The following is an 18,630-nucleotide window of genomic DNA, read 5'->3' as shown; positions in this document are numbered from 1 at the left end:
TATCTCTGAGGGAGAGGCCGGCCACCCTTTGGAGGAAGCTCATTTCTGCCACTCGTTCTTTCGGCCATGCCAGTAATTATTTATGAGTTTTAGCAAACATACAGCATGTTACTGTCCAACCAACAACTCGTGGCACAAAAGGCAATAACTGTCGTACCTCTGTGGATCCAGTAAAAGCCACCTTGTCGACATCCATGTGCCTTGCAATGGCAGCACCAGCTGTTGGTCCCATGCCAGACAGGATATTCACAACACCTTCAGGAAAACCCACCTGGAACAGAACCAAAGCTTAGGAAAACCTGGCTTTTTGTGTATAGGGTCACATCAAAAATACATTACTCTCTCTTTCAATAAAATTTAACACATCAGGACATTTTTTAAATCATGTCGTCCTTACCAGGTCCTATACGATTTAAATACAACTCAGATGAATAACAATACACAATGTGTTAAACCACGTCATTATTGATCTCCCAAAACTGAAACCAAAATGCAGCAGCAGTGTGTAGGACGTCCCCCGGGTTCAGCAGCAAGTCGCAGTGATGGTTTCTCTGTGAATAATCTCTCACATCACCCCCGGAGAATTTTACTCGCTCTTCTTTACAACGATACTTTAGTTCATTGAGCTTTGTGGGCATTTGTTTATGCACAGCTCTTTGAGGGTCCCAGCACAATACTTCAGTTGGGTTAGGGTCTTGGTGTTGAGTAGACCACTGCAGGACCTTAATTCTTTTCCTTTTCAGGCACTCTGTGGTAGATTTCCTGCTGTGCTGGGATCCTTGTCCTGCTGCTTGATCCATTTTGGCTCACTGACAAATGGCCGCACGTTTGACTGCTGAGGTGGTTAAAATAAGCTCTCCAGTGTCCTGGCCCCTCTGGTAGATCACATTAAACCTAATTCTGTTATGGGATGGCTGTTGGAGAGCATTCCTCCCTATAGTGGTACCAAAGGTTGTATTCCAGCTCCCGAGGAAATCACACCTCCCAGACTACAGTGTGTGCCAGCGCTGGAGAGGAGATTCCTCTCTCAGTCTGGGCTGGGTGGGAGTTTGCTCTTTGTCACCAGTTGCTCATGAGTTCATGGATTGAATCCTGTCTCTCAGAGAGGTCGTTTTCCGTAGCCATGGGGCAGCACTCCTCGGCCTCTGCCCCATTCACCGTGGTGTTCCTCAAGGATCTGTGCTCGGCCCAGTTCTTTTTTCCTTGTACATGCAGCCGTTAGGATTAATATTTTAAAAATATAACATTTCCTTCACTGCTACGCCGACGACATACAAATTCATTTCCCTTTGACATCGGATGTTTCTACTTCTCTGCAAGCCCTATTTGACTGTCTAAATGAGAGAGACTAAACTTGGTTATCACGTCTCTCACACTGAACCAGGATAAGACCGAAGTTACAGTTTTGATAGTCACACCCCGCTGGAACAGCTACAGTGAGGCAAAAAAGTATTTAGTCAGCCACCGATTGTGCAAGTTCCCCCACTTAAAATGATGACAGAGGTCAGTAATTTGCACCAGAGGTACACTTCAACTGTGAGAGACAGAATGTGAAAAAAAATCCATGAATCCACATGGTAGGATTTGTAAAGAATTTATTGGTAAATCAGGGTGGAAAATAAGTATTTGGTCAATAACAAAAATACAACTCAATACTTTGTAACATAACCTTTGTTGGCAATAACAGAGGTCAAACGTTTACTATAGGTCTTTACCAGGTTTGCACACACAGTAGCTGGTATTTTGGCCCATTCCTCCATGCAGATCTTCTCGAGAGCAGTGATGTTTTGGGGCTGTCGCCGAGCAACACGGACTTTCAACTCCCGCCACAGATTTTCTATGGGGTTGAGGTCTGGAGACTGGCTAGGCCACTCCAGGACTTTCAAATGCTTCTTACGGAGCCACTCCTTTGTTGCCCGGGCGGTGTGTTTTGGATCATTGTCATGTTGGAAGACCCAGCCTCGTTTCATCTTCAAAGTTCTCACTGATGGAAGGAGGTTTTGGCTCAAAATCTCACGATACATGGCCCCATTCATTCTGTCCTTAACACGGATCAGTCGTCCTGTCCCCTTGGCAGAAAAACAGCCCCATAGCATGATGTTTCCACCCCCATGCTTCACAGTAGGTATGGTGTTCTTGGGATGCAACTCAGTATTCTTCTTCCTCCAAACACGACGAGTTGAGTTTATACCAAAAAGTTCTACTTTGGTTTCATCTGACCACATGACATTCTCCCAATCCTCTGCTGTATCATCCATGTGCTCTCTGGCAAACTTCAGACGGGCCTGGACATGCACTGGCTTCAGCAGCGGAACACGTCTGGCACTGCGGGATTTGATTCCCTGCCGTTGTAGTGTGTTACTGATGGTGACCTTTGTTACTTTGGTCCCAGCTCTCTGCAGGTCATTCACCAGGTCCCCCCGTGTGGTTCTGGGATCTTTGCTCACCGTTCTCATGATCATTTTGACCCCACGGGATGAGATCTTGCGTGGAGCCCCAGATCGAGGGAGATTATCAGTGGTCTTGTATGTCTTCCATTTTCTGATGATTGCTCCCACAGTTGATTTTTTCACACCAAGCTGCTTGCCTATTGTAGAGTCACTCTTCCCAGTCTGGTGCAGGTCTACAATACTTTTCCTGGTGTCCTTCGAAAGCTCTTTGGTCTTGGCCATGGCGGAGTTTGGAGTCTGACTGTTTGAGGCTGTGGACAGGTGTCTTTTATACAGATGATGAGTTCAAACAGGTGCCATTCATACAGGTAACGAGTGGGGGACAGAAAAGCTTCTTACAGAAGACGTTACAGGTCTGTGAGAGCCAGAGATTTTCCTTGTTTGAGGTGACCAAATACTTATTTTCCACCCTGATTTACGAATAAATTCTTTACAAATCCTACCATGTGGATTCATGGATTTTTTTTCACATTCTGTCTCTCACAGTTGAAGTGTACCTCTGGTGCAAATTACTGACCTCTGTCATCATTTTAGGTGGGGGAACTTGCACAATCGGTGGCTGACTAAATACTTTTTTGCCCCACTGTACCTGATGCCTTAGGGCCCCTTGCTAGCCATCTCTCGCTCACTGTTAGAAACCTTGGTGTTTTCCTGCTCTTTCAAACTCGAGAAATCGACCTCCTCTGTGGTAAAAACTGTTTCAACCAGCTGCGTCAGATATCTAAAGCAAAGCCATACCTCCCTTTGAAGGACCTCGAAAAGCTTATTCACACTACTGTAATTCCCTCTACTCGGGCCTCCCACCTTCCTCTGTTCACCGGCTCCAGTTAGCTTGAAACGCAGCTGCGCGTCTCTTAACTGGTACTAGAAATTTCCCCACATCACACCAGTTTTAGCCAACCTACATTGGCTCCCTGTTGATTATCGTATCAATTTCAAAAATTCTCTTGCATACCTTTAAAATTTTAAACAATTTGGCTCCCAGCTATCTATGCAAACTCATTTGTATATCCCTAATAAGGCACTTGATCTTCCAATCAAATGCTCCTGACGCAACCGAGGTCCCGTCTGAAGTCCAGACTCTGGAGTAACCTCCCTCCTTATATTCGTTCCTCCGAGTCCATCCAGTCTGGCTTTTGATTCAAACTAATATGTTATTTCGTGGCTAGTTATGTTTTTTTTACCCGTATTGTTCATATTGTTTCCTGCCTCCTTTTAACCGTTTCTTTTTTATTCTGTCTTATGCTATTGCTCTGACCGACTGTGAAGCACTTTGGGCAACTTTGTTGTTTATTATGTGCTATAGAAATAAATTTTGATTTGATTTGAATTTCAAGGCAGCAGCCAGGGATCAGAGGGCTTCAGGTTCAGCGAGCTCAGGATCGTATCTCTGCTTTTTGCTTATGATGTGCTTCCTTTGGTTTCATCGAGCTACAGCAGACAGCTTGCAGTGGGGCTGTTTGCAGCGCTGCATCTCTGTGCTGGCTTTGGAGCACCTGGTGTCCCCCAGAGGAGGCTGACGAGGTCTATGCTGCAGTGTCCCGGGCCCAGACCAGGTTAAGATGCACAAAAATATTTATGGATATTTTGGGGACTTCTTTTGATTTTACAACACATTTCTCTACATTATGTAACAAGATTTCACAATTTAAGTTCATAACAAAGAAAAAGATTGAAATACTGATGTCAACGTTCCTCTGCACTACATTTGTGATGACTAATACTTTGCGATTACAAACTGAAACATACCTCTTTGATTAGGCTGGCTACATAAAGCGCAGTGAGTGGCGTCTGCTCTGCGACCTTCATCACCACAGTGTTACCAGTTGCTAAGGCAGGGCCAAGTTTCCACGCCTGCATCAGCAGAGGGAAGTTCCACTGCAGGAGGAGACAATTATAAGTAAAGATAATTTGACACTTCACCTATAAAATATCCACATCCTGCTTGTATTAACACTTCTGTGACAAAGGAAATCATCCATATCGTTTCTACTAGTGATGGGAATTCCAGCTCTTTTTAGAGAACCGTCTCTTTCGGCTCGACTCACTAAAAAGAGCCGGCTCTTTCTCTTTATATTTTATATTTTAAAAATATATACGGTGGCCCCTAAAGAGAAAAAGCACGTACAAACTCCAAAACAAATTCCTAGAGTTAACTGAACTTCCAAAACAGCTACCCTGATCACTTAAATCACACAATTGAAAGCATATGTGTGTTGTTTGTGTATTTATACACAGGCACTCATATATATTCAAATAATAATTTACCTGTTACTACCACACACCAAATCAGGTCGTTGGTACTTGCTGGCTTGTGTAGCCACGAGGTAACAAAAGCTCAACACTGCCCCCTAGCATCCTGGAGCACTTCTGTTGTGTTTTGGAGTTTGTACGTGCTCTCACAATTTTCTGTAACTAATTGCGATTAATCGCAATTACTTGATCAATAGCCGAGTTGCAATGACTTTTTTTTTTTCAACCTTTAATTTAACCTTCTAAGACCCAAACTCTTTCGTGGCATGCATTTTAATTTCTCTTTGCTATTTGGGCTGATTGGGAGCTGATGACTGTAAAAACAAAGAATTGCCTGATTTTTTATTAACTGATTTTTGGTTCTGAGAAAAATGAGATCCACATATGAAGATGTAGTTTTAAATTTCAATAGAACAGTGACAGCATAATGTGGATATCAGGCTGTTGTAGAGTAAAATTTAGTATTTTGGTCTAAATAACCCAAAATGTGATGTCCACATTTGAAAACACCATGTCCTAGGAGGCTAAGCTTCTAACTGACATTTATGCAATATAGTGAAGTAAATGCAGAATAAACACAAAGAATGTGTTTTGGAGTTTGTACGTGCTTTGTCTCTAGGGGCCACCGTAAATATACTTTTATTTATTCACTCCACATAAAATGTAATAAATAAATCATATAATACTAAAACCAACTATTCACATTTCAACTTTTAACTATTTAAATTTTCAGCTTTTTCCTTTTAAACTAATTTAAAGTGAAACAACACAAAACACTGAAGTTGCAGTCCGTTTGGCCTCTCAGGGCCACCGTACAAAACACTGCAAACCACAACACAATAAAATCTAAATTAAAATGTGCAAAAGTTGCACCTTCTCTGTCATATGGGCCTGGGATGATTTTTTGGGAGAGTGTTTTCCTGCTTGGACTTGCATACATAGGATTCACTGCATGAATAAACTTTCTGAATCCTTTATCATCTGCAACTGAAAATAGTTGTGGATGATTACTATACCTTTGTAATGTGACGTTGTTGTCCCTGGCTCTCTCTCTCTCCCTCCCGCTCTGTTCCTGTGCTACTGCGACTGTAACTACCCCCCCCCCCCCCTCCCCCCGCTCAGCACAAGCCCCCTTCTCACGTGAGGAGTGAAGCAGAAAAAAGTGTGAGAGAAAGACAAAAAAACAAACCTTGGGAGCCGGCTCGTGTCGTTCACTTCATAGAGCCGGCTCTAAGACCATGAACCAGAGCAGTAACTGTTGTTTCAGTGTTAATATCCAATGATGCTGTATCTGTATAGCTATATCTGGTGTATCGTGGTCTGTGGCTCAGCTGCAGGGGAGGGGTGGTACACTGGGTTCAGGGGGCAGTGCCAGGGGGGGCTGGCAGGCCTCCCCTATTTCAGTAGCATGCTGGGACCTGGGAGAGAGAGGAGCTGGACGGTCTGCGGTCCAGACTGTCAGAACGAGCAAACAGCAGCTACTAGAGCCTGGAAAGGGCAGATTATAAATACATGGATCGCTGTGCGTATATGCAGAGCTCGGCTGAGGATAAAACTACTCTGTGTCTTTCAATCACAGGATAACCAAGTGACATTTACCTCGTTACAATTCGGTAGCAAAAGCTGTTACAAACATACAATCATGTAAAAAAGTCGCACACCCTCTGTCAGCGCTCAGATTGTTCTTATCAGGACGGAGTAAAACAATGACCTGGTCCCTTTTAGGTTTGACCCTCTTCATGTATGTTGGTACACGTCGTTCTGCACAACACGGCAAAAATGTGACCAAGTGTAGAACCTGTTTTATCAGCAATAACTTAAAGTGATACAGAAAATTATGATTTCATCAGTATCTCATATCACTGGACTTTTCTTCAGTCAAGTCTTGAAATTTTTTTAGATGCAACTTTTTAAACGTAAGCCACGTTGCCATGGTAACCCTTCCAAACAGGTGATACTTGCTCCTTCATCTCTTAATCATGCTGTCACTAACTTAGCGTTTCACATGCCCACTGAGGCATTCATTTCATGCCACACTGTATGTACACAGAGGTCACGGGTGACTCTGCAGCCTTCACTCTGCAGGTGTAAAGAGAATATGTGAAGCATCTTTCTACTTCCTTACCGGTATGATCTGTCCACAGACTCCAATGGGTTCATGTCTAGTGTAGCAGAAATAATCTCCATCGATGGGGATGGTCTTTCCCTCCCATTTGTCGGCCCAGCCTGCATAATATCTACACAACAGAAGTGGATTTACACACTGCGGGGTTGGATAAGGAGGCAGCTGAATGCTTCAGCAAGAAATAACAAGGAAATGATTGGACTTTGTAACATCATTTCAGATACACTTTGAAAGGCTCTAAAACTTTGTTGTGTGTTTGTTACCTGAAAACTTTCACTACTGTGGGCAGATCCACTGCATAGGCAACAGCATAGGGCTTCCCATTGTCAAGGGTCTCAAGCTCCTGTGGAAACAACACAACAGTTTCACATGGTATAGAAAACATTGACATAACAAAAGTGCAACATCATGAGGCTCCATGTACTGCAAATGTCATATAAAGGAACAATGCTGTGTTGGTGTCATCTTTACAGGCTGCAGAGAGACGCTGTAGATGACAGCAATGCTACCCAAGCTCCACAGTCGATCATCAAACCCTGATGAATGTGAACCAAACAGGTCACAGTAAACGATAAAACAGTCCTGTGAAAAAGTCCGATGTCCCACGGGAACACGGGCTTCTTAAGGAAGTATTTCAGAAATGAGAGCGCACAGAAAAGATGACACTTGTGCTTTGTACTTTTTCATAATTGAAGTGAAAAATAAAGAACCTTTGCTCTCGTGGCCAGATGGTTGTAGACAAACTGTTGTCACATTGGCTTGTAGAATATTTTCCCAGTAATCCGATCGTTTATTTCAGTTGGTTTGGACAGGGTTGAGTCACAGGCATTCACAAACTTCACTCTGAACCACAGCTCTTTAAATCCTGTCGTTACGATGCTCGACACTAACACAGCATAGGTGGATGTAACCGACGCCAGTGCGCTACATTCTCAGTGACAGAAAAAGCAGTCGCAACATCTGGAAGACGTCTAAAAGTTATTTCTACCAACTCTTCTCACAAGAACACTGAAAGTTTTATGATTGCAAATAGAGGTAATGCATCAACGAGGATTAAATGTCTGCTCGTGCGGTCGCCGGTTTAGCTCAGCGCGCTGAGCGGGCGGCCACATGCCATACGGCTGAGGGCGGCCAGCCCGCGGCCCCTCCTCGCTCTGCCCCACGCTTTCCTGTCATTTCTTCACTGTGTCTATCAAATAAAGCTGAAAAATGCCAAAAGATATATTTACAAAAGTTTGCTCATGCATGACTAGCTCAGAAAGAGCCAAATATTTCCATCAGATACTTTTGCACATGACTGTGGTCACGATGAACAGAGAAGTACAAGAAAAGCTGCTGTCAGAGTTTTAGCCTTTAAGGATCACTCACAGCGAGGTAGGCAGCATCTCTCTCTATAGCATCAGCCAATCTGTTCAGCAGCACGCCACGATGAGAGGCATCCGTCCGTCGCCATGGTGATCCCAACCTGAAGGCATTACTTGCTGCTTTCACTGCCTTCTCCACATCTGCCTGGAAAGACAGCAGCGCAGGATTAGCCGAGCAGTTAGTTAGGAGGTGTTTATAAAGTAATACAGCATCAAACACTGGTTAGGGCCAAGGAAAGCCAAATGAAGGAATTCGTGTGCATTCAAATTGTGGTCAGTAGACAAAGTATAATTCACCAGTCCTCTTTTGATCGATCCGTCAATATTCATATGATACTGTAAATATCCATAACGAAAGAAAAAACATTTACAATCAAATAGAAAAGACAAAATTGAGACTAATACAGATTTATATAGTGCCAAATCACAGCAACAAAAGTCTCAGGACACTTTATGTTGTAAAGTAAAGACACACAGAAACAACAACCATCAAACGACCGCCTTTGAGCAAACACCCGGCAGAACCAGGCTCAGGGAGGGGCAGCCGTGGACGGGAGTGTGGGGAGTAAGGACCAAGACCCACATCAGCTGATTCAGATTGCGTGGCAGAGGACAAAAATAGCGACGCAGTTCAGAGCAGGGATGTGGACATGTGCTTCTGCACACAAGAGGACGAGATAAACAGGTTCCAGGACAGAAACAACCGCACCGTGCTGCTAACACAACTTCAGTTCTTTGCAAGCGTCTGCTAAGACAGCATGCTAACACTAAGCTAGCCAAGAAGCCAGAGTGAATGGCGACCCCAGCACCCTGACCCTCGACCTCAGCAGTAACAGGCAGATGAGCAGTTGGGCTGCAGCCGCAGCAGAATCACCGTGGTGATCACTTTCTTGTGCTGGTCTTCATTTTTGCTTTATGCAATCAGTAACGGTTTCATTAAATGAAGGCATGTTGTACAAACCCCATTCATAGAGATATTTAAGCAACATTAATTAACAGTAGCTTCTTTGAAGAAATGGGATCTAATAGACACATTTGGAGAAAGTGATTATTGACGCTATTTAAATATCAATAGTACTGAAAGTAGCTGTGAGTAATGACATGTCTGTGAGATGCTTATGAATATTTTTTTCTCCAACTGTTAAAATTGTATTTGTGAAGAAATCTGTGAAGTTGTTACTAATTAAGATTGAATGAATACTCAGCTGACCACAGCCCGACTCTTACTCTGCCTGGATACAGCGCTGAAGAGAAACCTGGGGTTACTAGTGGGGCGACCGTGGCTCAGGGTTGGGAAGCACATCTGTAACCAGAAGGTCGCCGGTTCGATCCCTGCTCTCTCTGTCCTGGTCGTTGTGTCCTTGGGCAAGACACTTTACCTAACGCCTACTGGTGTTGGCCAGAGGGGCCGGTGGCGCGATATGGCAGCCTCGCTTCTGTCAGTCTGCCCCAGGGCAGCTGTGGCTACAGCTGTAGCTGCCTCCACCAGTGTGTGAATGAATAGTGGCATTGTAAAGCGCTATAAATGCAATCCATTATTATTAGTAAGATGTCCTATATTTACAGAGGGCTTCTTTTTACAACAATAGACTGCTTTCCAGGCTAACTGAGAATCTAAATGAGTGAGATCCCATTTCCTCTCCACCTTACAGGAAAGTTGCTTTAAGGAGTGTGTTTGAGCATTACACCAGGGAGTCAAGTACGTCTGATTTTAGGCTCTCTTTGCTGCGAGGAAGTAACACTGTTAACCAGATAATCAACTTATTTGGAAGTAGATGATCAGACATAAGTTTTCATGTCAAATGTACACATAAATGTAAAGTCATAAGCACTCCCCATGACTCAGCAGCTTGTTTGTTCAGATGCAACTTTGCAAACCTCATCCATGCTGCCACGTTCTTTTTGTTTTATTAGAGAAGAGGGTTTCTGCTGGAAAACCTTCCAGACAAGCCCTTGTTCACTGTCATGAACTTTAATATTTAACATGCTCACTGACATCTGTCGAGTCTGACATGTATTCTTGGGTTTCTTACAATTGGATCTGAGCAGTGGAGCTCTGATAGAGATGTGACCACCTTCAGGGATTTTTATAAAGCTGCTGGGACAAAATATGGACCACAAGCCCCCAAAATTCCTAGTTTCTCTTCATATCTTAATGTTTCCTTCATGAATAGATGATCCACGTCGTACTGGCTGTCATAATGGAGTAATGTTTTATCCACCAGGGTAGCAACTAGGTCACATGACTGAAAACTATGAACACTGTATGATAAAATAAGTTTCCATGGATGGAATGTGTTATTTCATAGGAACAAGAGTAGAATTTTATTTTAAGTCCACCCTGAGTGGCGTCCCAGTCCCCATGCATGTTGAAGAGGCAAATGTGTCAGGGCATCCACGCTGCCACGGACTACAAGGCCCCACCGTGTAAGCGTGTTACCGACACCTCTCTCCCAAATATACTTAACACATTCCATGCCAGGTTTGAGACCCAAAACAACGAGCCAGCACGGAAAACCATCCCCTCGCCAGACAACCAAGTGCTGTCCCTGACTGCAGCCAGTGTGAGAAGAACTCTCGCTGGGGTCGACCCACACAAAGCTGCTGGACCAGAGGATATACCTGGACGTGTGCTCAGTCTGTGCTGACCAGCTGACTGATGTCCTAGCAGACGTCTTTAACAAGATGTTAGCATTCAGGCCAAAGAGTTCAATCTTTGTTTCATCACAGATTTTTGTTTCTGTTATGTGACTTTTACTGAGGAGCGGCTTCCATGTGGAGTGCTGTAGAAATGGCTCTTTCTAGATGATTCACCTCTCTCCAGTCCAACACTGGCGCTCTGTCAGAGTGACCTTCACCTCACTGACTAAGACCTTTCTATTGTTCAGATTGGCTGGACGGTCAGTGTCCTGTGAACTCCCATCAAGTCACTGTAGAAACATCTGACAGATGCTTGAGTCTCAGGTAAAGGCTGTGAATACTTCTATTATATTTCTGTTTTTCATTTGAAATAGATGTGCAAGTATATTAAGCAGACTTTTTTCACTCAGTGGAACAAGTGAAGCGCTGTGAATACTTCCTGGATTTCTGCCTATCTGTAAGCATGTACTGATTTTAATCACAGAAAGTTTAAAAATACAGACAAGTCAGCAGCTACAAGTCACACAGCCTTCTGACACGAAGCCATACTTGAGTCCTAAAAAATCCTCCACACTATTATAATGTATGTTTTTTACATGGATCTGAGCGTTTGCTCTTCATCTGGTTCATCAGCAATCACTGCTGCTCCCAGTTACAGATAACACTGTGGTTTTTACAAAGCTCCAATACGAACTAAATATGAACACACATAAACATGTACCTACAGTCAGCATATGGTAAATTCATTATGGTCAGTCCATCTGAGCCTGCCTTTCACCAGCACAGCCAGCACTAAGCAGCTGCTCAGTGTCACAGTTAAAGTGCTGAGAACTGGTGATGGCGCAGCCTGAGCCTGTAAGTCTGAGCTCAGGGTTGATGATCCCTGAAAGACACTGTAAGGTTCATCACTTACAAGGTGTAAAAACAGCTGGGCAAAAACTTGTCTGTACTTTTAGTGTCCACTCACATCTGGTTACACACAGACACTTTGCTACAGTAACAGTCCCACAGGTTATGGGTTAGTGGAAGAACGTAGACTTTAGATTAGTGATGCGCGAATCATGAACGAATCGTTCATTACTCGAGAATCACTTTACTGACTCATGAATCATGATTCACAAGCCCAACTGACTCATCCCTGTTGCTGTTAGCAGCAATGTATCTAGCTTATAATTAAAATTGTGGAGAAAAACACAACATCCAGTATCTTAACAAAAAAATTTCTGCTCTGAACTGGAAGAAAAAACCCTGAGTAGAAGCTCACATCAAGAAAATAGCTCCTCGGTTCACAGTAGCATCGCTCTGCTAACATGCTAACAGCACATTTGAGCTACTCACCCCCTCCCTCCTGTGCTGAATCATAGAGCGAGCGAACGAATCACTCACTCACTCACTCACTCACCCCCTCCCTCCTGGCTCACAGCTTCTTCTTCTTCTTGGTTGGCAACCAATGTTAAGGCACATTACCGCCCCCTGGCTCACAGCTCAGTGGACATTTAGATGAGAAAATATATATTTAACACATTTAAGGAAAATACTAATAAAATAAAAAATAAAAATATATTAAAATAAAATAAAATAAATGTTTATTAAGCAATTTTGATAGGAAATTGCTTAATTTTAGAAATGTTTTTGCTCTTTTTTGCTCTATAAAATAGTTGTTTTCTTTTAGAATCATTCATCTTAGCAGTAGGATTTACATGAAAAGAGAAACAAATTAAGTTTGAGTGAAAATGTACATTTTTTGCACTCTCTGGTCGACTGACTCAGTGAATCAAATGACTGAAAAATCGATTCACTTTGGTGAGTGACTCATTAAAACTCGATTCAGTAAAAAGAATCAAATTTACCATCACTACTTTAGATGGTTAACAACCGACTGCAGGATATCTTTGTGTTTTTACCTTTACAGACTCTTACCTCATCAGCTTCTGCAACCTGACAGATGACTTCACCAGTTGCCGGATTTATCGTAGGAAACGTTTTCCCACTCACTGCATCATGCCACTCATTGTTGATAAAGAGCTGAAACATTAAAAAGGTCAGTACATCATTACGAGTACAGCGACTCTGATAAAGTAAAACACTCAATACTGTTTCCTGTAATGACTGTAAAACACTGATTTCAAGACAGCCAATTGAATGTTTTAATGAAATAAAGACAAAGGTCTCGCAGACTTCTGTCAGACATTTTCCTTTTGTATCTTTAAATGTAGCAGGATAAAGAGGAACTTCCACTTCTGTGATTTTTAAAAATGAATTTTGTTTTCATGCTTGACTTTTTATTGTGTTCTTAAAGAGCTTACACAAAGTCACAACTGTCATTTACTGGTGTCTAATAGAAACAATGACACTGCATGTGATATTGTTACCAATTTACCAACTAGCTTCCTAATATTAAGTGTCTCTGGGCAACTGTTGTTGTAATTTATTGCTCACTAAATAACGAACTGAACTCTTAGCCACAAAGTCCAAACTTTAACACCAGCTAAATGCAGACAGACGTATACTACAGCCCGCTGCTACACTGGCAGGTAAATGTTTATACCAAGGCTGCAACGATTCATCAAGAAACTCATCGAAGCCAATTCTTTGTGTTGATGCTTCGTTTAACGCACAGCTCTGACGCGCTCAGTGGTGACGATGGAAACATAACCATAGTTGGGTTTATGACTGAACGATCTCAGGAAATGATCTAATTACGATTTTTCTGGCAGATATTGTGATTTCAATTCAATTCACGATTTTCTTCAAATTAACCTTCAGCACAAAATTCACAGGGTACAGTAACACTAACAAACGTGACAGAAAATGACGTCATATCATCAAAAAATAATGCCGTTACTCTAATGTAGCATGAAAAGTAAAGGTAAGAAGTGATTTCAAATGTATTTCTTAATAAGAAACATGCATGTAACTCTCTAAAGTTTTTGACCAATGGCAGTTATTACAAATGAGGAACTGAAAGAGCCATTTTTGACTGTCTTAACTTAAAAAATCCTTAATTGTGTGAAGTTAAACAAGCTTGAGAATCAAGTTAATAATTACTAATTAGAAAAACAAAATTCAACAATTCCAACAAAGGAAAAAGCCTCTGCTTTGACCACATATCAGTAACACTCTGCTTGTTCTTTACACTCTCACAGCTGTGGGATATGCTGTCCAGCGTGGGGAGGTTTGTATTTAGTGACCGTGTTAACACACACCACGTCCCTGGCTATATGGGCTCAAAATGTGGTCATAAATATTGTGTACTTGTAAATCAGTTTCGTATGTGTAAAAAGATTTGTGCGTGGACTTTGCCAAAAAACCCTGCAAGTTACAAGTACGAAGTTTGACCCTATTTTTCTTCCTTTCATCTGATTGGTCAATGCCATGTCAATCACAAATGTAACAATCCAATCAGAGAACAGATGGCTTTTATGAAACTGCAGGTAACAGAGACCATGCTGATACAAGAAACACGCGTGACCCGTGGATCTTCAGAGAGTCTCCATGAGCACAAGGACAACATTTAAAGAGAAGTTCTTTTGACTTTCTCAGTCTTGGCCATCTCCTCCTCTGCCCGTGAGCTCAGTCACTGCACACCACGCAGCAGAAGGTCTCCGTTACTGCAGAGCACTGCGTGCAGGATCTGAGGGAGCACAGCTCAGCTGAGTGAGTTTTCACAACAAATACCGGAGAAACAAGAATCATCCCATACTGGCCGTTTCTGTCGTGCATAGATTAAATCTTCATGATCATGTTGTGAAATCCCACGAGCTCAGCGTGGCGCAGCGCTCAGAGTTATATAAGCTCCAAGTGAAAGCTGAGCGTGACCTGTTGCTGCTTCACTGTTAGCTCTGTGAGCAGCTCGTCCCTCCTATCATAGCTCTGCATGCAGAGTGCTGGAAGCACAGCACCGCGCAGTTTATACACTTTATAGCGCTTTAATAGCGCTCCTGTCACGCTGCGCGCACTTGTTGATTACGCAGTTGGCTAACATCCAACATCTCGTCAGCGCAGTAACAACCGCTGGAGCGACTCTACCTTGTTGTAGTGGACCTCCGGCTGGGTGCTGGGTGCTGGGATGGCGGCTGCAGAGTAGTGACAGACCGGCAGTCGTCTTAGTGTTGGAAGGCTCCGAAAAAGCACAGCGCGAAGCATGATTCCTGCTGCTGAACACCGAGACAGCGAGCTGCAAACACGGGAGATGTGGGTGAAGGTCGCGGCGGGGGGGCTGAGCAGCACCATCAGGGCCGCCCACTTTCGTGACGCCTTGTCACGTGGAAACGGATTAAGACAGACGAGGGTGGGAAAAGTGAAGGAATTTGGATCAACAAAGGAGACCCCTGTTTGTCAAACTGGTCTAAAAAGGAATGTGAAATTAAAGAAGAAGTTGCTAAGTGGGAAAATAAAAATACTAACTATAAAGCACGAGTAAATATAGTTAAAACCCATATAGTATCTAAACTTCTCTTCCTTGCCACAGTTTTTCCTCCTCCTCACAAATCACTTTTACTTTTAAACAAACTGTGTGTTAAATTAATATGGGGAACAAACCGTGAGGTTACGAAACGAACTTTAATGTATAAAGGCAAAGAGTGTGGTGGATTGGGTGCGCCAGATCTCCGTATCACTTTGAGGATTCCTTTTATTAAAAATGTGTTTAGCGCTCTTAATAGGAGAACCCCATGGATTAGAGGTAACGAAGCACAATGGGGAAAACTAAAAGGTAGGGCTAGATCCAATATGCCGTATTATAAACTCCTCTTTGGCGACACTACGGAACAGTGGAAAGACCTTAATATTAACTGGACACAAGTATCCACTAAACAAGTATACAATATAATTAACAGTAAAAATAATGAAGGACAGATAAAATATAAGGGCGTGGGCGTAGAAGAATGCCCGCTAGTAGTTAAAAATATCTACGACAAATTAATCTCTGAAAATATGAGAGACACTGTGTGGTTGATATCTGTTGGACGCCTCCCCGTTAGAGCGGTGGTGCAGTGGAGCTGTTATGTTACCACCAAAGAATGTCCAATGCCACGGTGTGTCGAGGATGAAACCCTTGAACATTTACTGTTATCCTGTTATAGAACAGTAGAAATCAGGCAACAGATGACTAAAATGGGTTTTGAAATTGACAACAATATACAAGCTATAAAATATGGTCTGTTTAAAGAAAAAATGTATGACAGTAAAAGACGCCTCTTTTGGCTTATTATGTGTGTCATTAACACCCACATTTGGAAAACCAGAGCCAAGGTGGTCATTGAGCAAAAAATGATAGATAGCGTTGCTGTGTGCAAAAATATCCTTACAGACCTGAGAAGGAGGAAGACTTTAGAACAAAAAAAGAATAGCCCTTTACCTTGGGACCTTTTGAAGATATAATTAATGTTAATATGTTTGATTAATTTAACTTTTGTATTATTTAACTTTTGTATTAATGTATCTATTGTAAATTATTAAGAGATAGCAAGGGTGGTTAGGAAAAGACCTGCCGTGGGAGCTTTTATTATTGTAATATGTAAAATAAGATGTGAATAATTTGTGCATGGTGCTTGTATTATGTGTATTTGTAAAAAAAAAAGAAAAAAAAGAAAAGTGAAGGTAAAGCAAAAGTGCCTTCAACCTGCGCTCTACCAAAAGAAGACCGCAAAGAGACTTCCGGTCCTGTAGAAGTCTGTGAAAACTGCTTTTTGTATTGAGCCCTACGAACACTTTCCACACTGATCACGTTGAATCAAAAGCCCAGTCTGTTTGTGGATCTCACTCATGCTGGAGGATCACCCGTGGAACCTTTCATACCCACCAGATCTCTGATGGGCTCACGCCATTACACTGGTCTGTGTACTTTCAAACTTACAGTGACTCCTAACGGACCTTCACTTCAGCGAGGTCAAGGTTACAGCCATTTTTGTAGTTTTCAGCGGGTTTTCAGTCATTGTCAACCAGTGACAAGAAGCCCAATCAAGGTCTTTCTGTACTTTTCACACTACAACAGGGTGTGAAGTGCGCTGATGTTTCATTTAAATACCAGTTTAATGCTAATGATATAACTGTCAGTTTAAACGAATTTATTGTATTGATATCCATATAAGCTGCACAGAATCTTGAGGCTACTACAATATACCTCTGCTGTCTGGACAAAAAGTGCATGCATTTCCAAAGCTTGGCTTTAATCACACCAGTACTCAGTCACACTAGTTTTTGGAAAACCTGACTTTGTTCCTTCTGTTTACTCTGCTGCTGCCACAATGTTAACCTGAGATTCAACCGTATGCAGGACTGAGGTCACAAGAGGGTTTTTTTTAATCAAACTTTTATTGTTTTTAGACAAACACAAACATATAATCACTATTATCAAAAATAAAATAAAAGGTAAGCAATCAACAACAGAAAGAAAGACAACTTCAAAGACCAGAGAGAAAAGGAAAAAGCTGCTCTGAAAGGAAGCATGAGAAAAAGAAAGAAGGGGGAGGTAAACAGCCCAGAGCAAAAGATGTGGGAGCACTGTTGTCCCCGGCTCGGGCCCAAAGTTTCACTGCGTCTGTTTTAGCTCCATGGGTTTGAGCTGCAGGCAGTTCAAGATAAGCAAAATCAATAAACGCTGCCCACTGCTGCCAGTGAGCAACTGAAGTTTCCAGTGACAGTCAACTTTTTTTTTTACAGCTATCAAACCCAGCTTAAAAACAAAAGACAAACATCTCTGAGCCTTATTTTGTTTGACTTGATATAAGTCGTTTATAGTAGAACAGACATGTGTAATAAAGTAGACAGTAGATGCTCCAATACATTAGAATTTTCTAATGTTTTTTTCCAATGGATGGTTCAGCAGTTATTAGATTCAATTCAGTTCAGTTTTATTTATATATCCCATAATTTCTTCACCTGCTTGCATTTAAATCCAGATCTAGGGTTCGTTCCAATAGATTGAAGAAGGTTCCTCACTGACAGACCTGACCCCAAAACAATGAAATGGTGGCAAAAATAACAGTTCTTCCAATTCTCTAAATATTAAGGAAAGGAACTTAAATGCACAACTGAACTCTGCCAGGTGCTCCTAGCACACCCTCACTATACGTTAAGGTGCACCAGGTCTGTCCAGTGTCCTCTCTTGCCATCAACCCACTACCCATCGGATCAGTGATCAGTCCCCACCCAAGGCACTCATCCCTATGAGAACCCATCAGATAACATAGACCCTGGGATCACTGGAACACACACACCCTCCCACCACAGAAAGTTGGGGATTTGTGGAGGGTAGTCTAAGCAACTTAGTTATTTTATTATTGTGCTGTATTAAAAAAATCAAAAGTCTAATTTCGACTTAATTTAACTGGAACAGCTTTGAGAGTAAACTAAAAAAAATGTAATTATATCTCACACAAGATTTCTGTCTGACCTTTGTTTAAAAACTACAGGTTCATATAATAGGATATTATTTTATAGGAAACATGAGACGTAGAAAGGAGAGGACACCAGATTTCCAAATGCCAAAGGAAAACTGGAGAATGAGAAGCACAGGAAGGAACAGGAGAGAGGAGACAGTCATATCACAATTTATATCACAGTTTTAAACATTATTCATAGCAGCCAAACGTGATTCAGACAAATGTGAGTGCTGTACCGGACAGGAAACCATAGAGCAAGCTGCACTACACTATGAAGCTGAGAGCAGGGTTAGAAGAACGAAAGCTGACCTAAAGTTATTTAAGACTCGTTTGTTTCGGTTTTTGGAGCGACGTCATTCACACGCCCTACCAGTTGGTGGCGCTAATGCACCGTTTTGTTTGTCAATCGCTAA

At 42.2% G+C, this 18,630-nt stretch overlaps 1 protein-coding gene across 1 annotated transcript in view; it reads right to left on the bottom strand.

Annotated features, from left to right (window-relative positions):
* The window catches only part of LOC308406495 (aldehyde dehydrogenase, mitochondrial-like), a 30,700-nt gene extending 15,620 nt beyond the window's left edge, over positions 1-15,080 (bottom strand). The window contains exons 1-7 of the mRNA XM_080897539.1: positions 14,862-15,080; positions 12,753-12,857; positions 8,197-8,337; positions 7,092-7,171; positions 6,829-6,940; positions 4,200-4,328; positions 158-271 (exon numbers count right to left, since the gene is read on the bottom strand). Of these exons, the coding sequence (XP_080753665.1) occupies positions 158-271; positions 4,200-4,328; positions 6,829-6,940; positions 7,092-7,171; positions 8,197-8,337; positions 12,753-12,857; positions 14,862-15,065 (885 nt within the window). The 5' untranslated portion in view covers positions 15,066-15,080. The remainder of the gene's footprint in view (positions 1-157; positions 272-4,199; positions 4,329-6,828; positions 6,941-7,091; positions 7,172-8,196; positions 8,338-12,752; positions 12,858-14,861) is intronic.
* Positions 15,081-18,630: the final 3,550 nt, after the last annotated feature.

The sequence above is a fragment of the Rhamphochromis sp. 'chilingali' genome (genome assembly GCF_963969265.1).
Source record: "Rhamphochromis sp. 'chilingali' genome assembly, chromosome: 11".
In the NCBI taxonomy this organism is placed as follows: Eukaryota; Metazoa; Chordata; class Actinopteri; order Cichliformes; family Cichlidae; genus Rhamphochromis; species Rhamphochromis sp. 'chilingali'.
Note: the sequence above shows the minus strand (reverse complement) of the source record. Positions and strands in the feature narration are given on the sequence as shown.